This window comes from Nerophis ophidion, linkage group LG09, assembly GCF_033978795.1.
Source record: "Nerophis ophidion isolate RoL-2023_Sa linkage group LG09, RoL_Noph_v1.0, whole genome shotgun sequence".
Taxonomy (NCBI): domain Eukaryota; kingdom Metazoa; phylum Chordata; class Actinopteri; order Syngnathiformes; family Syngnathidae; genus Nerophis; species Nerophis ophidion.
This window is the reverse complement of record NC_084619.1, coordinates 2822933-2850772: the sequence shown is the minus strand read 5'-3', so window position 1 is coordinate 2850772 and position 27840 is coordinate 2822933. Positions and strand designations below refer to the sequence as shown.

Sequence of the window (27840 nt, the reverse complement as noted above, 5' to 3'; positions counted from 1 at the left end):
TTACCACTTTTGAAAAATTGCACTGCAGTCATTATAAACCGGCCGTTGTTTTATTATTATTATTATTATTATTATTTATAATCAAAACTGCCAATTTTTTGCATTTATTTTTTTTTTTTTTGAAAATTGAAAAAAAAAGGGGAAATAAAGAATGGCTTGACGTGATATTCATTTATTTATGTACACCGATATACATGTATGTACACTAGCTGATCATACATTTTGAGGCTTTTGCATTCCGTGATTACATCATCAAAACAGAAGACCCGAGTTAAGAGCTTCAAGAACACATACACACAAACAAACAAACACACACACACACACTCAACATTTTTGCATAATTATTGCCCGGTGCAACTTAAAAGGCGAAACCGTTCCCGCATAAAGACATGACGTGTGTTATTGACTTGAATCCCTGCATTGAATCAACTTATAAGTCACTAATACAATCACTTTGAAGGTGGAAAAAGGCCACAGCATGGCTTCTTTCTACTGCAAACAGCTGAAGCGACACAATCTTTAATTGTGTTATCGATTAAAGTGGGAGGAGACGACTACATTTTGGCACTTATTTCACAATTTCACGCATATTCTCCACCTGAGGATTCCTCCTCGGAGCAGGAGCGCCGCACGAAGGTCTCGATGCCGTTCTCGTCGATGGTGGTGCACAGGCCTTTCCTCTTCTTCTCCTTCTGCTCCATCTTGATGGAGTCGTAAAGTCCCGAGGTGCCGTCCTCCAGCAGCATGTTCCTCTCCGAGTAGGACGGCCTCATCTGGGCCACGTTCCTCAGCAGGAGCAGGGCGGGCGCGTAGAGCACGTTGGCCAGACCCATGCCCAGGTTGAGCTGCTCGAAGCCCAGGTCGTGCACGATCTTGCCGGCCACCACCGGCCCCATGGCGTAGGCCACGCAGTAGGAGATGTCGGCGATGGCGTACACGCTGCCGTACACGGAGACGTGGCGCACGTCCACCAGGAAGCCTAGCGTGGGGAGCAGCGCCGTGTCCACGAAGGCGATGCCGAAGCAGATCCCGCACAGCGGGATCATGAGCTCCCCGAAGTTCTTGCAAGCCGGCACCGTGCAGGAGCTGGCCCCGATGAACACCATGCCGATGGCGCCGTAGAACCACTGCAGGTGCGGGTACTTGGCGGCCAGCTTGACGGTGAGGAACACCCCCAGGATGTGGGGGAAGAAGGCGGGGAACCACGTCATGCCGATCTCCCACTGGCTGGCTCTCATGGTGTCCTCCATCCAGTTGGCGATGGTGGGCTCCAGGAAGGCTAAGGGGATGTTGCAGATTGTCAGCGCCCCGGCCACCACCGCGATGTAGGGGTCCAGCATGAGCTTGTACATGGGGGTGCCCACCGGCATGTTCGCCCTCTCCCGGTTGGAGAAAGGCTTGAGCACCAGGAGGCACAGGACGCCGTCGACGAGGCACACGGTGGCCAGGATCAGGAAGGGCACCGGCTTCCCTGCGAACTCGTAGAGGACCCCGCCGAAGGGGGGCGCCGCCAGGCTCCCGAAGGAAATAAAAGCCAGGGCTATGCCCAGCGCCTTGCTCCGCTCCGTCTCCTCCGTGTAGCGGTCGGCGATCAGGGCGATGCCGGAGGTGTCGGCGAAGGCCGAGCCGATGCCCTGCATGCTGCGAGCCACGAACAAGGTGCTGTAGTTCTCGGCGAAGGCGAAGACCAGGGTGGAGAGGAACATGATGCTGAGGCCGATGACCAGCGGGATGTCGTAGCCCACCCGGTCGATGAAGGTGCCGCTCAGGGGGTTGACCAGCAGCTGCACGATGGCTTTGGAGGCGAACAGGATCCCGATCTGCATGTCAAAGTTGCCCTTGGCCGCACGGTGCCCGGTGGCGTTGGAGAAGTTCCCCTGCAGGGGCACCTGAGCGCGGTCCGCCGCCTTCTGCAGCCCTTCCAGGTAGTCCGGGATGATGGGCACGATCACCATGTACAGCATGTTGTCCAGGAGGAGCACCACGCACACGATCACCAGGATGAGGCGATTCTGCCGGACGGGGTCTTGCATGGCCGTTCCCAGTTGTTTAGTTCTTTCCCCCATTTGCGACAGCTTGGAGGCGGCCGCCTGCGCCAGATTGGGGGCTTGTGGGGCGCTCTCCTCCATTGTGAGTGATCTTCTTTTATGGCTCAAGCGAGGCTTAAAAAAGGAATCTGTCCAGACTTACTTTTCTCTCACACATCTGCCCGCTGCTGTGACTCTTCCCGTGCCTCTGCTTCATCGTCCCAGGTCCCGGGGTCACCTCGCTCGGAGCTCCAAAGCCGCAGCACCGGACCCTCCTCCAGCCTCCAGGACGCTCCAGTCACCTGCAACGCCTGCGAGCTAAGTCATGATGCCACATCGAGCGGGGCTGCTTTTTACTGTGCAGACACACTCTTCTGCAGATTGTTGACTCCCGCGGGTGCTCCCCGCACACCCCCTCCCTCCCCGTCTTGAGCAAAGGCGGTGACGCGCGGCCCTGCTTCATTTTTTATGCAAATTCAACACCGACCCCTCCCCGAGGCACACTGCACGTCCCCAAAAAACAAAAAAACAAAAAAAAAAAACAGAGGCGAGGACTTTTTCTTTAATAACATGTAAAAGACAACAAATATGTTAAAAACACTATTGGAAAAAAAAAGGAGAGGATTGGAGAATATTTCAGCACCACACAAGCCTGGACAGCTCCACCATGTAAACTAAAATGAAGAAATATATAATGTAATAAAATATATTTGCATAATTTCCCCTATAATAATGTTTAATTCATGGTTTAATTTGTATAATTTGGTTGGATATTTGAAGATTGTATGAGTCATTGGGATGGAAAAACAAGGAACGTATTTAAATTTTGAATATTAGTAATAATAATGCCAAATGATACAACTTATATCATATTTATTTACTTTATAACTAAAACTAACGAGTTGAAAGATGTACTACGCCTTTTTATTAGGAAGTTTACATGTTTCTTCATCACATTGACAAGGGATTGGTATAGTTGTCATTTTCCTCTAATATTATATACTAAGAACTAATAATATATTTATTTATTCACTTTAATGACAAAATGATTTGAACTCTTAAATGTTATTTTCATTTTTTATGGCAAAATTATTTTATACTATTATCGCCACAACAAATACTGATTTGTATTTTTTATTGTATTATTTTCAAATATATTTATTATTATATTATTATTATATGTATTATAATGTGTATGTATATATATATATATATATATATATATACATACAGTATATCACACAGACACAGACACACACACACACACACACACACACACACACACACACACACACACACACACACACACACACACACACACACACGTATTTATACACATATATATAATATATAGTAATTTATAATATATTATATATTTTATCATATTGTACTGATTACATTTTTTATTGTATTATTTTCAAATATAATTATTATTATATTATTATTTTATGTATTATACTGTGTATATATATATACACTCATATATAATAATATATATATATCATACGAATTACATTTTTTTATTGTATTATTTTCAAATATAGTTATTGTATTATATGTATTATACTGTATATACATATATAGGTATATAATGTGTCTCTATATATATATATATATATATATATATATATATATATATATATATATATATATATATATATATATATATAGACACATATTATATATATATATATATAATATGTATAATTATATGTATATATATTATATATTATCCATCCATCAATTTTCTACCCCTTATTCTATTATATTATATTATAATATATATATTATATATATTACATTACAATATATATTATATCATATAAAAATGTAATTTTTATCCCCCCAAAACATTACAACTCTTTATTAACCTTCTAATAGGAGACATACATGTTTCTCTTTATGATGACAAGAAACTGGTGGATGTTTTTTTCTTCTTTCTATCAGTAATACCTTTTATTTATTTGTTTATTTTACACACACAAAAAACGCCACTTATGTTAGAGACACACAACAAACACCCATATGACGTTTTATCTAGACCACATTTATAGGAACGCTCCATGTTTTTCTTGATGTTAAGAATATGTTTGTAGTCCTTACTGCTAATGTTGTTTTACTCCCATATTTACATGTTGATGTTAGTTACAGCTGAATAGTCAGTCATATAATAAAATCATATAAATAATAGCCAATGACACCGAAAAATTACATTCACAAGGACACTATGATAACATGTATAGAAGTAAAAAAGTTAATATAAAAATAAACATTGCACAATGGAAAGGAAAATACATCTTTTCCCAAGTAACAACCCCTTGAAAATAATGTAACTATAAGTATGACTAACCAGCAAAAATAAATCCGAATGTTTTTAGCTGTCAACACAAACGTTAATGTTATAACGCCATCTAGAGGTCTGTTGAAAGGTCTGCATTATTGATTGTAATATAATGCGATCCAGTCTCAAAGATGAATTACACTATCAAGGAGATATTAATTCAAAAATATGTTCGTTATTGTGCTTGAACTAAAGTCAGTCAAGATGAATACTATTCTACTAAGCTTTAGAAATACTCAAGTGGTATTTATTTACAGTTGGCCAATAAGAGGATAAGTGGGAAACAGTGAACTCTAGTGGACAGAAAAAGAACTGACCAAGACTTGACTTGAACAAAAACGTGTTTTCTCGCAACTCATCATTCATCTCATTTTTAATATTTTCTTAACAAATCTAGAATTTGTTGATATTCACCCTAAAAACTACTTTAGATGTATTTTTGTATTTGTGCCCATGTATGGCCAGTAGGGGTCCTCACATTACCACAAATATATAAACGACGTATAATTAATGCTTCATTAATCAGCAAATTGTCCCAATATTTACAACACTTGCAATCATTTCCACGTCACCTTTATTGTACTCATTAAAATTCTTAGCAAAATAAAAACGTTTTTTAAAGTACATTTACCATTTCAAATCAAACAAAGTACAATTTTGAGAATATTATTTGTACCCCGCTTACCGCCCGATTGTAGCTGAGATAGGCTCCAGCGCCCCCAGTGACCCCGAAGGGGATGAGCGGTAGATAAAAGGATGGATGGATTATTAATATGTCGTCTACTTTGGGCTTTTCCAAAAGAATTACCCCCCAAAATATGAAATTATATTGCAAGCTGAATTTCAACTCTTGGTCAGTTTATTCTTTGTCCACTAGATGTCACTGTTTCTCACTTGTTGTATGTTAACCTGGACATAACACTTATTACTAGATATCTACACTTGTGGTCAAAAGCTTGTAAAGAACTTAATGTCATGGCAGTCTTGAGTTTCCAATCATTTTTACAACTCTTATTTTTTTGTGATGGAATGATTGGAGCACATACTTGTTGGTCACATGAAGTTTGGTTCTTTTATTCATTTATTATGGGTCTACTAAAAATGTGAGCAAATGTGATGAGTCAAAAGTAAACATACAACAATGTTAATATTTGCTTACATGTCCTTTGGCAAGTTTCACTGCAATAAGGCGCTTTTGGTAGCCATCCACAAGCTTCTGGCAAATTCTAATTTAGTTTTTGACAACTCTTCTTGACAAATTGGTGCGGTTCAGCTAAATTTGTTGGTTTTCTGACATGAACTTCTTTCTTCAGCATTGTCCACACATTGAAGTCCATTCTAAAACCTTAATTTTAGCCATTCCTTTACCATTTGTGACGTGTGTTTAAGGTCATTGTCCATTTGGAACACCCAACCGCGCTCAAGACCCAACCTCCAGGCTGATAATTTTAGGTTGTCCTGAAGAATTTGGAGGTAACCCTCTTTCATTGTCCCATTTACTCTCTATAAAGTACCAGTTCCACTGGCAGCAAAACAGGCCCAGAGCATAATACTACCACCACCATGCGTGACGGTAGGCTTGGTGGTCCTGGGATTAAAGGCCTCACATTTTCTCTTCCGAACATATTGCAGGGTATTGTGGCCAAACAACTCCTTTTTTGTTTCAACTGACCACAGAACTTTCCTCCAGACGGTTTTATCTTTGTTTCCACGTGATGTCAGATTCAACCAGAAGCTTGTGGATGCCTACCAACTTGAAACTTGCCAAGGGACATGTAAGCAAATATTAACATTGCTGTATGTATAGTTTTGACCCAGCAGATTTGCTCACATTTTCAGTAGAGCCATAATAAATTCATAAAAGAAGCAAACTTCATGAATGTTTTTTGTGAGCAACAAGTATGTGCTCCAATCACTCTATCCCCAAAAAAATAAGAGTTGTAGAAATGATTGGAAACTCAAGACAGCCATGACATTATGTTCTTTACAAGTGTATGTCAAATTTTGACCATGACTGTTTATATACCGATAATTTTTCTAGGAAATTAAATTAAGTTTTACATTCTTCTAATATTTTATCGATTGATTGATTGAAACTTGTATTAGTAGATTGCACAGTACACCACTGTGAACGACTCTTGCCGTCGTCGTGCGGGTTCCACGGACCATCCAGGAAGGACATTGCTTTTGAGCAGGTTTGACTTGTTTATTTTGTAATAAAGCTTTGTCTTCAGGTCGGATCGCTTTTCAGCTGCTCCTCTCCACTGCTCGCTCACGGTTTGCTTTTCAGTCGTCGTCCTCGTCTGCTCCTTGCCTTCGCTCCTCGGTCGCTGCTGCCCGGCTCGCCTCCTCCCTCTGCCAACTTCTCTCCTCCTTCTCTCCCTTTATATCCATTGAAAGGAGATAAGTTGATTTTGTGCCGGTGCGCAACCCACGCACCGGAATACAATCGTGGCGTCGCTCCCGGCCGCATTCTCCGCCTCCTCGCCGCCATCTTGGGCCGGGCTCTAGCGTACCCTGCAACGCTGCTCGTTCGCCCGGCTCCGCCTCTCCACAAGCACATAAGTCGTACAATTGACCACTAAATGGTAACACCCGAATAAGTTTGTCAACTTGTTTAAGTCGGGGTCCACGTTAATCAATTCATGATAAAATATTTAAACATTGAAATACTTACTACTACTTTTAATAATAACTATAATAATACATTTATTTATTTGTTCTGTTGTGTTACAGTGCGGATATTCTCCCGAAATGTGTTTGTCATTCTTATTTGGAAGATGATGTAATTTCTAGAGATGTCCGATAAATGCTTCAACATGTAATATCGGTAATGGTTTCAAAAAGTAAATGAATGACTTTTTAGAACGCCACTGTGTACACGGACGTAGTGCCTCGGGGCGGCGGTTTGGAGTTTGGGGCATGCTCTCCCTGGGAGGGCATGGGGAGGTTGTGGTGGGCGGGGTTGAGTTGGGGGAGGGGGGCTGTTGGTGCTGCGGGGGGTTCTGGGTATTTGTTCTGTTGTGTTTGTATTGTGTTGCGGCGCATGTTCTCCGGGGGTGTGTTTGTCATTCTTGTTTGGTGTGGGTTCACACGGTTGTAGGGAGAAGTACAGAGTGCCAATAAACCTTTAAAGGCACCACCTTTGCTTGCCGGCCCAGTCACATAATATCTACGGCTTTTCACACACACAAGTGAATGCAAGGCATACTTGGCCAACAACCATACAGGTCACACAGAGGGTGGCCCTATAAACAACTTTAACACGGACGGCGTGGTGCAGTGGGAGAGTGGCCGTGCACAACCCGAGGGTCCCTGGTTCAAATCCTACCTAGTACCAACCTCGTCACGTCCGTTGTGTCCTGAGCAAGACACTTCACCCTTGCTCCTGATGGGTGCTGGTTAGCGCCTTGCATGGCAGCTCCCCTCCATCAGTGTGTGAATGGGTAAATAGTGAAGTAGTGTCAAAGCGCTTTGAGTACCTTGAAGGTAGAAAAGCGCTATACAAGTACAACCCAGGTATCATTTATTTATAAATGTAAAAAAAAACAAATTTTTACAATGGAGTTCAGGGTGCGCATCGAAAAATAAATTAGAAATAACAACAAATGGGATAGGCGTAGTGCAGTGGGAGAGTGGCCCGTGCGCAACCCGAGGGTCCCTGGTTCAAATCCCACCTAGTACCAACCTCGTCACGTCCGTTGTGTCCTGAGCAAGACACTTCACCCTTGCTCCTGATGGGTGCTGGTTAGCGCCTTGCATGGCAGCTCCCTCCATCAGAGGTGTGAATGGGTAAATGGGGAAGTAGTGTCAAAGCGCTTTGAGTACCTTGAAGGTAGAAAAGCGCTATAAAAGTACAACCCATTTATTTAAAAAAAAAAATATATGTAGTTTGAGGCAAAATAGTTTGCCCCAATATTCAGCATGTCCTTGGCCTTGTGGTCTTTTGTGTGACGGACACATACAATCCAGCCAATGACTGTCAGCTAATCCAACACACACACACACACAAAAATAAGGGGATCAAAATGTTCTTGTTTATTTTTAGCCGGCCTGTTACGTCACATTAGCAGGAGAACACATTTATAATCATAATCCCATTTATTTCCCTGGTGAACATAATGTTGACCTAAAACACACCCACAGGTAAACTTCCTAGGGGGCGGAGTCAGGGGCCCCTGCACCAACTGTGTTGCCGGGTGGACTTTTTAAAAATTTTTGCTGTTCTGACCTGATTTGGAGGGCGAGCTCGGGAGATTCAAGATCACCGTGTAATCTTGTGCAATTGCCAAAGTATTAATTTCTAATCACCACACAAAATCCCCCCCAAAAACCACCCTGGTCAAATGCCAACGTCAGAAATAGCCCATGGCGGACGTGAAGGATTACGCAATGAAGCTGCTGTGTGACGTTTGTACAAACCTTGTTTCCATCTGAGTTGGGAAATTGTGTTAGATGTAAATATAAAACAGAATACAATGATTTGCACAATCCTTTTCAAGCCATATTCAGTTGAATATGCTACAAAGACAACATATTTGATGCTCAAACTCATAAACATTTTTTTTGCAAATAATCATTAACTTTAGAATTTGATGCCAGCAACACGTGACAAAGAAGTTGGGAAAGGTGGCAATAAATACTGATAAAGTTGAGGAATGCTCATCAAACACTTATTTGGAACATCCCACAGGTGTGCAGGCTAATTGGGAATCAGGTGGGTGCCATGATTGGCTATAAAAACAGCTTCCCAAGAAAGGATGGGGCGAGGTACACCCCTTTGTCCACAACTGCGTGAGCAAATAGTCAAACAGTTTAAGAACAACCTTTCTCAAAGTGAAAATTGCAAGAAATTGAGGGATTTCAACATCTACGCTCCATAATATCATCAAAAGGTTCAGAGAATCTGGAGAAATCACTCCACGTAAGCAGCATGGCCGGAAACCAACATTGAATGACGGTGACCTTCCATCCCCCAGACGGCACTGTATCAAAAACTGACATCAATCTCTAAAGGATATCACCACATGAGCTCAGGAACACTTCAGAAAACCACTGTCACTGAATACATCGAAAATGTGTGGCGCATTACAAAGCGTAAAATACGACAGCGGAGACCCCGGACTGTTGAAGGACTGAAGCTCTACATAAAACAAGAATGGGAAAGAATTCCACTTTCAAAGCTTCAACAATTAGTTTCTTCAGTTCCCAAACGTTTATTGAGTGTTGTTAAAAGAAAAGGTGATGTAACACAGTGGTGAACATGCCCTTTCCCAACTACTTTGGCACGTGTTGCAGCCAGGAAATTCTAAGTTAATTATTATTTGCAAAAAAATAAATAAAGTTTATGAGTTTGAACATCAAATATGTTGTCTTTGTAGCATATTCAACTGAATATGGCTTGAAAATGATTTGCAAATCATTGTATTCTGTTTATATTTACATCTAACACAATTTCCCAACTCATATGGAAACGAGGTTTGTACACACACATATATATATATATATATATATATATATATATATATATATATATATATACATATATATACATATGTATGTATATGTATACATACATGTGTTTGTGTATGTATGTATATGTATATATGTATGTATATATATATATATATATATATATATATATATATATATATATATATATATATATATATATATATATTGGGACGGCGTGGCGCAGTGGGGAGAGTGGCTGTGCGCAACCCGAGCGTCCCTGGTTCAATCCCCACCTAGTACCAACCTCGTCACGTCCGTTGTGTCCTGAGCAAGACACTTCACCCTTGCTCCTGATGGGTGCTGGTTAACGCCTTGCATGGCAGCTCCCTCCATCAGTGTGTGAATGTGTGTGTGAATGTGGAAGTAGTGTCAAAGCGCTTTGAGTACCTTGAAGGTAGAAAAGCGCTATACAAGTACAACCCATTTATATAGCCCTAAATCACAAATGTCTCAAAGGACTGCACAAATCATTACGACTACGACATCCTCGGAAGAACCCACAAAAGGGCAAGGAAAACTCACACCCAGTGGGCAGGGAGAACTCACACCCAGTGGGACGCCAGTGACAATGACGTCTATGAGAACCTTGGAGAGGACCTCAAATGTGGGCAAACCCCCCCGCTAGGGGACCGAAAGCAATGGATGTGGAGCGGGTCTAACATGATACTGTGAAAGTTCAATCCATAGTGGCTCCAACACAGCCGCGAGAGTTCAGTTCAAAGCGGATCCAAGACAGCAGCGAGTGTCCCGTCCACAGGAAACTATCCCAAGCGGAGGCGGATTAGCAGCGTAGAGATGTCCCCAACCGATACACAGGCGAGCGGTCCATCCTGGGTCCCGACGAACGGTCCATCCTGGGTCTCGACTCTGGACAGCCAGTACTTCATCCATGGTCATCGGACCGGACCCCCTCCACAAGGGAGGGGGGGACAGAGGAGAAAAAGAAAGGAAGCGGCAGATCAACTGGTCTAAAAAGGAGGTCTATTTAAAGGCTAGAGTATACAGATGAGTTTTAAGGTGAGACTTAAATGCTTCTACTGAGGTAGCATCTCGAACTGTTACCGGGAGGGCATTCCAGAGTACTGGAGCCCGAACGGAAAAAGCTCTATAGCCCGCAGACTTTTTTTGGGCTTTAGAAATCACTAATAAGCCGGAGTCTTTTGAAGGCAGATTTCTTGCCGGGACATACGGTACAATACAATCGGCAAGATAGGATGGAGCTAGACCGTGTAGTATTTTATACGTAAGTAGTAATACAGTACAGGCGTAATGTGATCAAACTTTCTTGTTCTTGTCAAAAGTCTAGCAGCCACATTTTGTACCAACTGTAATCTTTTAATGCTAGACATGGGGAGACCCGAAAATTATATATATATATATATATTTATATTTATATTTCGGTGTGTGTGTGCTCGATTAATAATTGGGAATGTTTTAAAAAAAATTGTCCCTTCACTTGCAATCGGAAACAATTCTGGAATTCCTGGAAATTTAGGAATTTTTGGACAGTAAAAAAAAAAACAGTAGCAAGCGTGTTGCGAATGAGTCTAACATTTTGAAAGTGGAACGGTTTGAATGAAATTAAAAAAATGCCAGAGCAGATGGCGGACGAAAAATAGTGCAAAATAACTTTTAATTGTGTGATTGATTTCAAGCATTCACATAATTATAGAAATCTGATATATTTCGGGTGGATTAAATGAAGGAGTTGCTTTATTATTATTTTAAAATATCATTGGTGGAAATCGGTGTGTTTCCCTACTAAATATACACAAAACTAGCTAGTGTCGCAGTGTGTGTGTGTGTGTGTGTGTGTGTGTGTGTGTGTGTGTGTGTATTATTTGTTAGACTGCTGTGGTGTGACGAGTGTGAAGTGGGCACATCGTTCCAGTCGCTGGTCCACGTGAGCGCTTTAATGAATTAAAAGAGTGATTTCTAAAGAGCTGTGACGCACAGCCAGGCCCGTTTTAATCCAGATTACATTAATCCTGTAAAAATACTCTTTCTTCTCGACAAATAATGTCTTTTTTCCCCCTTCTTCTCTAATATGCAAGATGCTGGTTGACGCCTGTTTACTTTTTGCAAATACATGTATTTTATGTGAAGTGCGTGTGTTGGAGCGAGTGAGTTTGTCAAGAGCGATTGTGTGGTTTTGTGCGACTTGCATCATCAGCTGGTGTCACTGAACGCACCATTTAGTTGCACATTGTTTGTTGTGTGTTTTTGTTTCTGCAATTTTGCTGCAGCCATTATGTCATCATTGTTTCTGAATGGCAGCTTTAATTGTCGACTGGTATAAAGTTGTCTGTTATTATTTACACCAAGTGAAAAACATTTAACGACGGGACAACAAAAAAGTTACTTAATTATCCAAAATAATTAAAATATACTAAAAAATATATGTATAATCAAACTATTTTTATTTAATTTTTTCAATGTTATTTTTTTTTTTTTACGAATCATTTATGTCCCAGTATTTTATTTTTATAGTTTTTATTGTGTGAATGCCCAATCAAACTTCGGCGTGCTACAAAACCAACAATTTTCATCCGATTGGAACCGTTTGAGTATCAAAACATTCGGTTCGACTGGGAATTGTGAGCTTTCCCTAAAATATGCCATATTTACCCAGAATTCCAGCATTTTTGGGTGATTTTGCCCAATTAAATTGAATTGGGACATTTTTTCGAACTTGCACAATTTCCACATTTCTCAAACAATTCCAACTGTTCCACCATCCTCACACTCCACTCAATTTAGACAAACTACCATTTTCCAAGTTCAGAAAAATTCCAGGAATTCCCAGAATTACTTGTTTTCCAAAGCCCTATTTTAACCCCTTCCTGGAAATTTTCCAGCCGTTTTTGACCATTCCACCTTCGAAACATTCGGATTAGTTGGATAAACGAAAGGTGACCTTTTTTACCGGGTACAAATTTCCCAGTTTTCCCGAATTCTAAAATACCAGTTCAAATTCAAACTGTTACAACGTGAACATTTATCAACCATTTCAAAAAATTCCACAACCAATCCATTCATATCATCTGGGACAATTGTGTATTACTTAAAAATCCAGAATTTCCCAAAATTCCCAAATTTGTAGGAAATTGCATTCAAATGAATGGACTTATACAAAGTATTACAATGCCCTAAATTCTCTACATTTTTCGCATTTTTTTGAAACACAATTACCACTGCTCCACCATCCACACACTCCACTCAAATAAGACCATCAAACTACCATTTATCAAGTTCAGAAAAAATCCAGGAATTACCATAATTCCCCAAATTCCGGGTTTTCCAAAGCCCTGTTTTCACCTCTTCCTGGAAAGTTTTCACAGTCCACATTTTTTAACCGTTTTTAAACATTCACCTTCAAAACTTTTTGCCCAGTTGGGGCAACAAAAGTTGTATCCCCCCCCCCCCCCCCCCGTACAAATTCCCAGTTTTCCCGAATTCCGAAATACCAATTCCAATTCAAACTACGTCAACATTTTTCAACCGTTTCGCAAATTCCATCATCAACACATTTATATCATCTGAGAGAATTGTGGTATTATCCATATTTTCCAAAATTCCAGTATTTCCCCAAATTTCCCAAATATCTAGGAAATTCCCATTCAAATAAATGGATATATCCATAGTTCTACAATGCTCAAAATATTCCCAATTTTCCTGCATTTTTTAAACACAATTCCCACAGTTCCACCATCTGCACACTCCTTTCAACTTAGACAATCAAATTTTTCCCCATTCAGAAAAATTCCAGGAATTTCCAGAATTCCGGGTTTTCCAAAGCCCTATTTTCGCCTCTTCCTGGAAAGTTTTCACAGTCCACATTTTTTAACCGTTTTTAACCATTCACCTTCAAAACTTTTTGCCTAGTTGGGGCAACAAAAGTTGTATCCCCCCCCCCCCCCCCCCCCGTACACATTCCCAGTTTTCCCGAATTCCGAAATACCAATTCCAATTCAAACTACGTCAACATTTTTCAACCGTTTCGCAAATTCCATCATCAACACATTTATATCATCTGAGAGAATTGTGGTATTATCTATATTTTTAAAAATTCCAGTATTTCCCCAAATTTCCCAAATATCTAGCAAATTCCCATTCAAATAAATGTATATATTCATAGTTCTACAATGCTCAAAATATTTCCAATTTTCCCGCATATTTTGAACACAATTCCCACCGTTCCACCATCTGCACACTCCTTTCAACTTAGACAATCAAACTACCATTTTCCAAATTCAGAAAAATTCCAGGAATTTCCAGAATTCCCGGTTTTCCAAAGCCCTATTTTCGCCTCTTCCTGGAAAGTTTTCACAGTCCACATTTTTTTTCAACCGTTTTTCACCATTCCATCTTTAAAACATTCTGCTTAGTTGAGACAACAAAAGTAGTCATTTTTTACCTTGTAAAAATTCCAGATTTTCCTGATTTCCAAAATACCACTTCAAATTCAAACTGTTACTACGTCAACACTTTTCTACCATTTTGAAAAATTCCAACACCAACCCTTTCATATCATACGGGACAATTGAGATCTTATCTATGATTTAAAAAATCCTAGTATTTCCCGAAATTCCGAAATTTTTAGGAAATTCCCATTCAAATAAATGGACATAGACACAGTCCACATTTTCGTTTTTTTTTTAAAAAAAACACGATTACCACAGCTCCACCATCCACACACTCCACTCAACTTACACAATGAACCATTTTCCAAATTCAGAAAAATCCCAGAAAATCCCAAAATTCACAGTTTTTCAAAGCCCTATTTTCACTTCTTCCTGGAAAGTTTTCACACTCCACATTTATCAACACTTTTTTTTTGCCATTCCACCTTCAAAACATTTTAATTATTTGGGAGAACAAAAATTTTCATTTTTTTTCCTCGCACAAATTCCCGGTTTTCCTGACTTCCGAAATACCAATTCAAATTCAAACTCTTACTAGGTCAACATTTTTCATCCGTTTCAAAAAATTCCAACACCAACCTATTCATATCATCGAGGAAAATTGTGATATTTTGTGTATATTTTTAAATTCCAGTATTTCCTGAAATTTCAGCCTTAAAATTGATTTTAGGATTTTTAAACACATATACCTTTTTACCTTTTAAATTTCTTCCTCTTCTTTCCTGACAATTTAAATCAATGTTCAAGTATTTTTTTTAATTTAAAAAAATAATAAATACATTTTAATTTAATTCTTCATTTTAGCTTCTGTTTTTTCGATGAAAAATATTTGTGAACTATTTCTTCAAACTTATTAAGATTAAAATGAAAAACTATATATTCGGGCAAATCTAGAAAATCTTTAGAATCAAAGACAAATCTTATTTCAAAGTCTTTTGAATTTCTTTAAAAAATTTTGTTCTGGAAAATGTAAAAGAAATAATCATTTGTCTTTGTTAGAAATAGAGCTTGGTCCAATTTGTTATATATTCTAACAAAGTGCAGATCGGATTTTAACCTTTTTAAAACATGTCATCAAAATTCTAAAATTAATCTTAATCAGGAAAAATGACTAATGATGTTCCATAAATTATTTTTAAACTTTTTTCAAAAAGATTCGAATTAGCTAGTTTTTCACTTAATTTTTTTTGGTTGAATTTTGAATTTTAAAGAGTCGAAATTGAAGATAAACTACGTTTCAAAATTAAATTGTCATTTTTTTTTGTGTTTTCTCCTCTTTTAAACCGTTAAAACAAGTGTTTTTTTCATCATTTATTCTCTACAAAAAACCTTCCGTAAAAGGAAAAAAAAATGTACGACAGAAATACCCATTTTTTTATACATATAGATTTATTTATTAAAGGTAAATTGAGCAAATTGGCTATTTCTGGCAATTTATTGAAGTGTGTATCAAACTGGTAGCCCTTGGCATTAATCAGTACCCAAGAAGTAGCTCTTGCTTTCAAAAAGGTTGCTGACCCCTGCCTAAGATCATAAAAATGGGACCTATTACCTCCTTGAATTGGAATTGGGGGTTAAATCACCAAAATGATTCCTGAGCGCGGCCACCGCTGCTGCTCACTGCTCCCCTCACCTCACCTCCCAGGGGGTGGAACAAGGGGATGGGTCAAATGCAGAGGGTAATTTCACCACACCTAGTGTGTGTGAGACTATCCGTGGTGCTTTAACTTTTACTTTATGAAATCCTCCCGTTTCCAAAAGTTTTTCCTCCATTCCACTCATACTTCCTTGTCTTTGTTTGTCTTCCTGCTGCTTCACCGTCACCTCGCTAACTTCTCCTTCTCCTTCTCCTCCTCCTTCTCTTCCTTCTCCTCCTTCTCCTCCTCCTCCTCTCCTACTTCCAGGCATGCCAGTCAGAGTCCACTCCAGCGCCTTCCGCCTCTGGCAGATCCAGAACAGCTCCAGTTTTTTTTATAACAAAGTGCAGATTGGATTTTAACCTATTTAAAACATGTCATCAAAATTCTAAAAATTAATCTTAATCAGGAAAAATTACTAATGATGTTCCATGAATTCTTTTTTTATTTTTTTCAAGAAGATTCGAATTAGCTAGTTTTTTTCTTCATTTTTTTCGGTAGGATTTTGAATTTTAAAGAGTCGAAATTGAAGATAAACTACGTTTCAAAATTAAATTTTCATTTTTTTTCGTGTTTTCTCCTCTTTTAAACCGTTAAAACAAGTGTTTTTTTCATCATTTATTCTCTACAAAAAACCTTCCGTAAAAGAAAAAAAAATGTACGACAGAATGACAGACAGAAATACCCATTTTTTATATACATATAGATTTATTTATTAAAGGTAAATTGAGCAAATTGGTTATTTCTGGCAATTTATTGAAGTGTGTATCAAACTGGTAGCCCTTGGCATTAATCAGTACCCAAGAAGTAGCTCTTGCTTTCAAAAAGGTTGGTGACCCCTGCCTAAGACTATACAAATGGGACCTATTACCTCCTTGAATTGGAATTGGGGGTTAAATCACCAAAATTATTCCTGAGCGCGGCCACCACTGCTGCTCACTGCTCCCCTCACCTCCCAGGGGGTGGAACAAGGGCATGGGTCAAATGCAGAGGACACATTTCACCACACCTAGTGTGTGTGAGACTATCCGTGGTGCTTTAACTTTTACTTTATGAAATCCTCCCGTTTCCAAAAGTTTTTCCTCCATTCCACTCATACTTCCTTGTCTTTGTTTGTCTTCCTGCTGCTTCACCGTCACCTCGCTAACTTCTCCTTCTCCTCCTCCTTCTCTTCCTTCTCTTCCTTCTCCTCCTTCTCCTCCTCCTCCTCTCCTCCTTCTCCTCCTTCTCCTCCTCCTCCTCCTCTCCTACTTCCAGGCATGCCAGTCAGAGTCCACTCCAGCGCCTTCCGCCTCTGGCAGATCCAGAACATCTCCAGTTTTTTTTTATAACAAAGTGCAGATTGGATTTTAACCTATTTAAAACATGTCATCAAAATTCTAAAAATTAATCTTAATCAGGAAAAATTACTAATGATGTTCCATAAATTTTTTTTTATTTTTTTCCAAAAAGATTCGAATTAGCTAGTTTTTCTCTTCATTTTTTTCGGTAGAATTTAGAATTTTAAAGAATCGGAATAGAAGATAAAGTACGTTTCAAAATTAAATTTTTATTTTTTTTTGTGTTTTCTCCTCTTTTAAACCGTTTTTCATCATTTATTCTCTACAAAAAACCTTCTGTAAAAGGAAAGAAAATGTACGACGGAATGACAGATGGAAATACCATTTTTTTTTCTATATATAGATTTATTTATTAAAGGTAAATTGAGCAAATTGGCTATTTCTGGCAATTTATTGAAGTGTGTATCAAACTGGTAGCCCTTGGCATTAATCAGTACCCAAGAAGTAGCTCTTGCTTTCAAAAAGGTTGCTGACCCCTGCTCTATAGGTCCCTCAGATATATATTTATATAGTATATAGTCCGGTTTCACGGTGGCAGAGGGGTTAGTGCGTCTGCCTCACAATACGAAGGTCCTGCAGTCCTGGGTTCAAATCCAGGCTCGGGATCTTTCTGTGTGGAGTTTGCATGTTCTCCCCGTGACTGCGTGGGTTCCCTCCGGGTACTCCGGCTTCCTCCCACTTCCAAAGACATGCACCTGGGGATAGGCCCCTCCCACCTCAAAGGCATTCACCTGGGGATAGGTTGATTGGCAACACTAAATGGTCCCTAGTGTGTGAATGTGAGTGTGAATGTTGTCTGTCTATCTGTGTTGGCCCTGCGATGAGGTGGCGACTTGTCCAGGGTGTACCCCGCCTTCCGCCCGATTGTAGCTGAGATAGGCGCCAGCGGCCCCCGCGACCCCAAAAGGGAATAAGCGGTAGAAAATGGATGGATGGGTGCGAATGTGAGTGTGAATGTTGTCTGTCTATCTGTGTTGGCCCTGCGATGAGATGGTGACTTGTCCAGGGTGTACTCGCCTTCCGCCCGATTGTAGCTGAGATAGGCACCAGCGGCCCCCGTGACCCCAAAGGGAATAAGTGGTAGAAAATGGATGGATGGGTGTGAATGTGAGTGTGAATGTTGTCTGTCTATCTGTGTTGGCCCTGCGATGAGGTGGCGACTTGTCCAGGGTGTACTCGCCTTCCGCCCGATTGTAGCTGAGATAGGCACCAGCGGCCCCCGCGACCCCAAAGGGAATAAGTGGTAGAAAATGGATGGATGGGTGTGAATGTGAGTGTGAATGTTGTCTGTCTATCTGTGTTGGCCCTGCGATGAGGTGGCGACTTGTCCAGGGTGTACCCCGCCTTCCGCCCGATTGTAGCTGAGATAGGCACCAGCGGCCCCCGTGACCCCAAAGGGAATAAGTGGTAGAAAATGGATGGATGGGTGTGAATGTGAGTGTGAATGTTGTCTGTCTATCTGTGTTGGCCCTGCGATGAGGTGGCGACTTGTCCAGGGTGTACCCCGCCTTCCGCCCGATTGTAGCTGAGATAGGCGCCAGCGGCCCCCGCGACCCCAAAGGGAATAAGTGGTAGAAAATGGATGGATGGGTGTGAATGTGAGTGTGAATGTTGTCTGTCTATCTGTGTTGGCCCTGCGATGAGGTGGCGACTTGTCCAGGGTGTACCCCGCCTTCCGCCCGATTGTAGCTGAGATAGGCAACAGCGGCCCCCGTGACCCCAAAGGGAATAAGCGGTAGAAAATGGATGGATGGGTGTGAATGTTGTCTGTCTATCTGTGTTGGCCCTTCAATGAGGTGGCGACTTGTCCAGGGTGTACCCCGCCTTCCGCCCGATTGTAGCTGAGATAGGCGCCAGCGCCCCCCGCGACCCCAAAAGGGAATAAGTGGTAGAAAATGGATGGATGAGTGTGAATGTTGTCTGTCTATCTGTGTTGGCCCTGCGATGAGATGGCGACTTGTCCAGGGTGTACCCCGCCTTCCGCCCGATTGTAGCTGAGATAGGCGCCAGCGCCCCCCGCGACCCCAAAAGGGAATAAGCGGTAGAAAATGGATGGATGGGTGCGAATGTGAGTGTGAATGTTGTCCGTCTATCTGTGTTGGCCCTTCAATGAGGTGGCGACTTGTCCAGGGTGTACCCCGCCTTCCGCCCGATTGTAGCTGAGATAGGCGCCAGCGGCCCCCGCGACCCCAAAAGGGAATAAGCGGTAGAAAATGGATGGATGGGTGCGAATGTGAGTGTGAATGTTGTCTGTCTATCTGTGTTGGCCCTGCGATGAGGTGGCGACTTGTCCAGGGTGTACCCCGCCTCCCGCCCGATTGTAGCTGAGATAGGCGCCAGCGCCCCCCGCGACCCCAAAAGGGAATAAGTGGTAGAAAATGGATGGATGGGTGTGAATGTGAGTGTGAATGTTGTCTGTCTATCTGTGTTGGCCCTGCGATGAGGTGGCGAATTGTCCAGGGTGTACCCCGCCTTCCGCCCGATTGTAGCTGAGATAGGCGCCAGCGCCCCCCGTGACCCCAAAAGGGAATAAGTGGTAGAAAATGGATGGATGGGTGTGAATGTGAGTGTGAATGTTGTCTGTCTATCTGTGTTGGCCCTGCGATGAGGTGGCGACTTGTCCAGGGTGTACCCTGCCTTCCGCCCGATTGTAGCTGAGATAGGCACCAGCGGCCCCCGTGACCCCAAAGGGAATAAGTGGTAGAAAATGGATGGATGGGTGTGAATGTGAGTGTGAATGTTGTCTGTCTATCTGTGTTGGCCCTGCGATGAGATGGTGACTTGTCCAGGGTGTACTCGCCTTCCGCCCGATTGTAGCTGAGATAGGCACCAGCGGCCCCCGTGACCCCAAAGGGAATAAGTGGTAGAAAATGGATGGATGGGTGTGAATGTGAGTGTGAATGTTGTCTGTCTATCTGTGTTGGCCCTGCGATGAGATGGTGACTTGTCCAGGGTGTACCCCGCCTTCCGCCCGATTGTAGCTGAGATAGGCACCAGCGGCCCCCGTGACCCCAAAGGGAATAAGCGGTAGAAAATGGATGGATGGGTGTGAATGTGAGTGTGAATGTTGTCTGTCTATCTGTGTTGGCCCTGCGATGAGGTGGCGACTTGTCCAGGGTGTACCCTGCCTTCCGCCCGATTGTAGCTGAGATAGGCACCAGCGGCCCCCGTGACCCCAAAGGGAATAAGTGGTAGAAAATGGATGGATGGGTGTGAATGTGAGTGTGAATGTTGTCTGTCTATCTGTGTTGGCCCTGCGATGAGGTGGTGACTTGTCCAGGGTGTACTCGCCTTCCGCCCGATTGTAGCTGAGATAGGCACCAGCGGCCCCCGTGACCCCAAAGGGAATAAGTGGTAGAAAATGGATGGATGGGTGTGAATGTGAGTGTGAATGTTGTCTGTCTATCTGTGTTGGCCCTGCGATGAGATGGTGACTTGTCCAGGGTGTACTCGCCTTCCGCCCGATTGTAGCTGAGATAGGCGCCAGCGGCCCCCGCGACCCCAAAAGGGAATAAGCGGTAGAAAATGGATGGATGGGTGTGAATGTGAGTGTGAATGTTGTCTGTCTATCTGTGTTGGCCCTGCGATGAGGTGGCGACTTGTCCAGGGTGTACCCCGCCTTCCGCCCGATTGTAGCTGAGATAGGCGCCAGCACCCCCCGCGACCCCAAAAAGGAATAAGCGGTAGAAAATGGATGGATGGGTGTGAATGTTGTCTGTCTATCTGTGTTGGCCCTTCAATGAGGTGGCGACTTGTCCAGGGTGTACCCCGCCTTCCGCCCGATTGTAGCTGAGATAGGCGCCAGCGCCCCCCGCGACCCCAAAAGGGAATAAGCGGTAGAAAATGGATGGATGGGTGTGAATGTTGTCTGTCTATCTGTGTTGGCCCTGCGATGAGGTGGCGACTTGTCCAGGGTGTACCCCGCCTTCCGCCCGATTGTAGCTGAGATAGGCGCCAGCGCCCCCCGCGACCCCAAAAGGGAATAAGTGGTAGAAAATGGATGGATGGATGGAGTATATAGTCCAAAATACAGTATTGGAGAAAGCTTTTTATTTCTCACATTGAATCTATCAGACAAAGAATGAATATTTGCAATAACTTGGAAGAAAGAGAAAACATTTCTGGTGGGTGTTGAGGTGCAACTACATCAGTCCAGTGCTGCATTTGAAGTTGACTCGTTGAAAATACATAAGGATGAGACTCCTGCATGCCAAAGTAAAGTCACATGACCTGTCTCGCACATGATTAGAAGCATTCGGGCATGATCATTTTTTTTCTTGTCTGGGAAAGTTGTGGTGGTGCCTTCTGATTGTCTACCCTCCCCCCCCGCCCCCCCCCTTTGTCTCCCCCATTCATTGGTCATGTTGCTGCATGTAATCCTCTCAAAAAATAAAACCCATATGACAAAGTTGATTGGTTGACCAGACTTAATCCTCAACTCTAAGTACCTGAATATGTTTGATTGTAACCCAGGAAAAGCCTTAGGGGGGGTGGGGGGGGTAGACACACAATCAGTCTGTCTGTCTGTCAGTTTTCTTCATTTCTAGAAAACACGTTGTGTAAATAGTAAATAAAAACAGAATACAATGACTTGCGAATCCTTTTCCACTTATATTCCATTGAAAGGACTGCAAAGACAAGATATTATTACGTTCTAACTGAGAAACTTCATTTAATTTTGCAAATAATCATTAACTTAGAGTTTAATGGCTTAGTAACACATTGCAAAAAAAGTTGGCACAGGGGGAATTTTTTACTATCAATCAATCAATGAATCAATGTTTATTTATATAGCCCCAAATCACAAATGTCTCAAAGGACTGCACAAATCATTACGACTACAACATCCTGGGAAGAACCCACAAAAGGGCAAGGAAAACTCACACCCAGTGGGCAGGGAGAATTCACATCCAGTGGGACGCCAGTGACAATGCTGACTATGAGAAACCTTGGAGAGGACCTCAGATGTGGGCAACCCCCCCCCCCCCCTCTAGGGGACCGAAAGCAATGGATGTCGAGCGGGTCTAACATGATACTGTGAAAGTTCAATCCATAGTGGCTCCAAGACAGCAGCGAGAGTCCCGTCCACAGGAAACCATCTCAAGCGGATCAGCAGCGTAGAGATGTCCCCAACCGATACAGGCGAGCGGTCCATCCTGGGTCTCGACTCTGGACAGCCAGTACTTCATCCATGGTCATCGGACCGGACCCCCTCCACAAGGGAGGGGGGGGACATAGGAGAAAGAAAAGAAGCGGCAGATCAACTGGTCTAAAAAGGAGGTCTATTTAAAGGCCAGAGTATACAGATGTGTTTTAAGGTGAGACTTAAATGCTTCTACTTAAATGCTTCTACTATGAAGCCACGCTGTTGTGACACGTGGCTTGGCATTGTCTTGCTGAAATAAGCAGGGGCGTCTGTCAGGTTCAAACACTGATGACATCTGAAAATCAGACAAGAAGCAAGGAATCATGCAGAGACAGAGTTCAACTCAGCTCATGAGGAGACACGTGCTTTGGGCTGTATTCGAGTTACAGATCCAAACTACGTTCTAAAAGTCAAGCCGGCGCCTCCTCTATTTGGTATGAAGGCCCCTATTACATCACTGAAGCTGTCGCTGAGGGAAGGGGGTCATCTCGACAACTCCGGTGTGACACAATATATGATTATAGAATAAATGAAAATGAGTTGACGCAGGTCGTATCGCCTTGTCTCTGCTCTGTCTGCGTCACGGCGTTGTTCGGCCTTGGCCGCCAGCAGGCCGAGTCTGGACACAACACTGATAAAGACAACTGGCGAGCTTTTGGAATGCCAACTTGCATTGGTTCAAAAATACCACTTCAGCACGATTGACAATAATTTATATCAACGGCCCTTAAGCATAAAGTTATGATGATTATATATACATAATTATTCTAACAGCGTCCATGATATTGTTGCTTGGATGGCAACATGTTGCTCCAAAGCCTGCATGTACCTTTTTAACATTAATGGTGCCTTCACACATGTGTAAGTTACCCATGTCTTGTTCACTAATACACCCCCATACCATCACACATGTGTAAGTTACCCATGTCTTGTTCACTAATACACCCCCATACCATCACACATGTGTAAGTTACCCATGTCTTGTTCACTAATACACCCCCATACCATCACACATGTGTAAGTTACCCATGTCTTGTTCACTAATACACCCCCATACCATCACACATGTGTAAGTTACCCATGTCTTGTTCACTAATACACCCCCATACCATCACACATGTGTAAGTTACCCATGTCTTGTTCACTAATACACCACCATACCATCACACATGTGTAAGTTACCCATGTCTTGTTCACTAATACACCCCCATACCATCACACATGTGTAAGTTACCCATGTCTTGTTCACTAATACACCTCCATACCATCACACATGTGTAAGTTACCCATGTATTGTTCACTAATACACCCCCATACCATCACACATGTGTAAGTTACCCATGTCTTGTTCACTAATACACCCCCATACCATCACACATGTGTAAGTTACCCATGTCTTGTTCACTAATACACCCCCATACCATCACACATGTGTAAGTTACCCATGTCTTGTTCACTAATACACCTCCATACCATCACACATGTGTAAGTTACCCATGTCTTGTTCACTAATACACCCCCATACCATCACACATGTGTAAGTTACCCATGTATTGTTCACTAATACACCCCCATACCATCACACATGTGTAAGTTACCCATGTCTTGTTCACTAATACACCCCCATACCATCACACATGTGTAAGTTACCCATGTCTTGTTCACTAATACACCCCCATACCATCACACATGTGTAAGTTACCCATGTCTTGTTCACTAATACACCTCCATACCATCACACATGTGTAAGTTACCCATGTCTTGTTCACTAATACACCCCCATACCATCACACATGTGTAAGTTACCCATGTCTTGTTCACTAATACACCCCCATACCATCACACATGTGTAAGTTACCCATGTCTTGTTCACTAATACACCCCCATACCATCACACATGTGTAAGTTACCCATGTCTTGTTCACTAATACACCCCCATACCATCACACATGTGTAAGTTACCCATGTCTTGTTCACTAATACACCCCCATACCATCACACATGTGTAAGTTAGTCATGTCTTGTTCACTAATACACCCCCATACCATCACACATGTGTAAGTTACCCATGTCTTGTTCACTAATACACCCCCATACCATCACACATGTGTAAGTTACCCATGTCTTGTTCACTAATACACCCCCATACCATCACACATGTGTAAGTTACCCATGTCTTGTTCACTAATACACCCCCATACCATCACACATGTGTAAGTTACCCATGTCTTGTTCACTAATACACCCCCATACCATCACACATGTTGGCTTTTCAACTTTGCGCCTAGAACAATCCGGGTGGTTCTTTTGCAGTTTGTACCGGAGGACACGACGTCCACAGTTTCCAAAAACAATTTGAAACCATAGAACACTTATTTACGTGGCTCGTCTTTGACAGTGTCTTTTGTCCGTCATCTTTGTTGTAGCGGTGTAGCGTGCAAGGACGGGAGTGGAAGAAGTGTCAAAAGATGGTGCTGTTTTAATGAAATTCAGACTTTACTTCAATCAATAACGGAACGGCATCTCCTCATCCGTAAACAATAACAAACGTCCGACAGGAAGTCTCTAATAACTAAAGTTCCTTGGGTGAATAATGTAAACTCACTATACCGGTATGTTTTAGCGCTTTCATGGCGAGTTTACTGACAGATATAAGTAAGAACTTTACACTACTTTATATTAGAAATGGCAACAGCACAACAAGAAGAAGTTAAAAAGAAGAAGCTTATCGACTACAGCAGGGGTAGGGAACCTATGGCTCTAGAGCCAGATGTGGCTCTTTTGAGGACTGCATCTGGCTCTCGGATAAATCTGAGCTGACATTGCTTAACACGATAATAATGAATAATTCCACTTGTAATCACAGTGTTAAAAATAACATTCAAAATATAAAATATTGTCATGCATTTTTATGTTCAAGGAGTTGGTAATAAGTCATTTATCTATTATTGGTTAGTGTGGGTCTTGCCTTTCAGAGGGTTCTTCAGACCACCAAGCACTGACATGAGAGCCTGTTTTAGGGTTACAATATTGTTTTATTTTTCAACAAGTCTCTCAGTTGCTTTCCAGCAATTGTCTTTTTCTCTTTCGTTATCGCTCGCGCTCTGGTTTCTAGCCCCAAGCCCAACTCTCCTCCTGGCTGCTGCTTATAACATAGCGACAGGTGATCAGATAAAAAGGCCCAGGTGGGCCTTCTATGCATCTGTCGCTGAATTCGAGGCCTGTCCTGGCAGGCCACGCCCCCTCCGCAGTTAGCTTCAGAATAATAATGTTATTACAAAGCATAAGAGACCTCTCTAGAAATGATGGTCTTTCTTAAAAATATACGCGTTTTGTTGTGTTCAGTGTTAAAAAAATATATTATATGGCTCTTACGGAAATACATTTTAAAATATTTGTCTTCTTGGCTCTCTCAGCCAAAAAGGTTCCCGACCCCTGGACTACAGTGTCGTCACGGTCTACAAAGGCGGACGCGTGCAAATTTTCAGGATTTATGCAGATCCCAAATACAGATCAGCAAGTACCAGAAGGTAAGAAACATTTTTTTTAAGTTAAAAGTTAAATTACCAATGATTATCACACACACACGAGGTGTGGCAAAATTATTCTCTGCATGTGGCCCATCGCCCTTGATCACCCCCTGGTGAGGGGAGCAGTGGGCAGCAGCAGTGGCCGCGCTCGGGAATCATTTTTGGCTATTTAGCCCCCAATTCCAACCCTTGATGCTGAGTGTTTTGCAAAATATTACGAAACAAAACGCCAGATAATATACACACACCATAATAATACTCGTAGGTAGCGGTCCGGCCAAAGTCGTACTAAAACATTTTGATACATTTTTGAGCGCCTTATATTTTCAATGGGACATATAAAATGCTGGTGTTGTTCACATTAGTCATATTGCAGTTTACACTTATCTCTTATGTTTGACTGCCATCTACTGGTCACACTTATTATTACACCATGTACAAATAAAATAGCTTCGAGGTCGGTAAGCACAACCAGAATTATTCCGTACATTATTATATGGCGCACTGTTGAGTTTTGAGAAAAAAAAAAGATTTTCAGTGCGCCTTATAGTCCAGAAAATACGGTATTAATAATATATTAATATCTTTGTAAGATTTATAAACACATTCAATCACATGATTCAATTACATTATTTATACATCCATTTTCTACCGCTTGTCCCTTTCCGGGGACGTGGGGGGTCGCTGGAGCTTATCTCAGCTGCATTCGGGCGGAAGCCACGTACAACCTGGACAAGTTGCCACCTCATCACAGTCAATGACATTATAACAGTCTTTATCATGGACAAGGAAAACAACATAAATCAAAGCTCATTACCTGTTACAAAAATGATCAGAGCGAACTTTATCGTGTCGTTTTGCTGGATCGGGAGTGAATCCAGCTCCGTTAATTCTAGCCAGCCACAGGTTGCGACTTTCTTGTCGACAGCCGCTCAGTTTCTTTTTCCCCGCCTTGGGAAAATCGTAGTACTTTTTTGGTTCCTTGTCTCGAATTCGCCCAGTTTCTACTACCCCACACGACGCACGTGTGACCCATTTTGCACAAAAACAACAACGGAGTGGTTGAAAAAATAGTGTTTGCATACACGCTTTGCCTAGTTTTGACACACAAGACGGCCGACGTCATGGGAGGCCTATCTGCTGCCACAGGCTGCCGTCAACACTCAATCTGCTTAGCAACACCCGCTGGGGCACTTCCTCTGTCTGCTGATATTGTTATTATCTTTACTTCAATGTCATTACTCACACACGCCACAATTTATGCCTCCTATGTGAGTTAGTGAGAGATGTCAGGTTCAAACACCGATGACATCCATTAAAACAGACCAGAAGCAAGGAATCATGCAGAGACAGAGTTAAATTTTGCTCAATTGAGGAAAGACGTTATTTTGGGCTGTAGTCTGCCGATATTGTTATTATCTTTACTTCAATGTCATTACTCACACACGCCACAATTTATGCCTCCTATGTGTGTTAGTGAAAAATGTCCGGTTCAAACACTGATGACATCCATTAAAACAGAACAGAAGCAAGGAATCATGCAGAGACAGAGTTAAATTTTGCTCAATTGAGGAAAGACGTTATTTTGGGCTGTAGTCTGCCGATATTGTTATTATCTTTACTTCAATGTCATTACTCACACACGCCACAATTCATGCCTCCACTATGTGTTAGTGAGAGAAGATGTCCGGTTCAAACACTGATGACATCTATTAAAACAGACCAGAAGCAAGGAATCATGCAGAGACAGAGTTAAATTTTGCTCAATTGAGGAAAGACGTTATTTTGGGCTGTAGTCTGCTGATATTGTTATTATCTTTACTTCAATGTCATTACTCACACACGCCACAATTTATGCCTCCTATGTGTGTTAGTGAAAAA

The 27840-nt window shown here is 41.9% G+C and overlaps 2 protein-coding genes across 2 annotated transcripts in view; both read right to left on the bottom strand.

The window, feature by feature from the left end:
• LOC133558903 (choline O-acetyltransferase-like) overlaps positions 1-27149 on the bottom strand; it is a 50827-nt gene extending 23678 nt beyond the window's left edge. Inside the window, exon 1 of the mRNA XM_061910049.1 lies at positions 26777-27149. The gene's annotated coding sequence lies outside the window, so the exon portion shown is untranslated. The remainder of the gene's footprint in view (positions 1-26776) is intronic.
• LOC133558745 (probable vesicular acetylcholine transporter-A) lies at positions 153-2383 on the bottom strand. The gene has a single exon (XM_061909902.1). It carries the CDS (start codon positions 2127-2129, stop codon positions 582-584), a length of 1548 nt encoding a protein of 515 aa, XP_061765886.1. The 5' UTR covers positions 2130-2383; the 3' UTR covers positions 153-581.
• Positions 27150-27840: the final 691 nt, after the last annotated feature.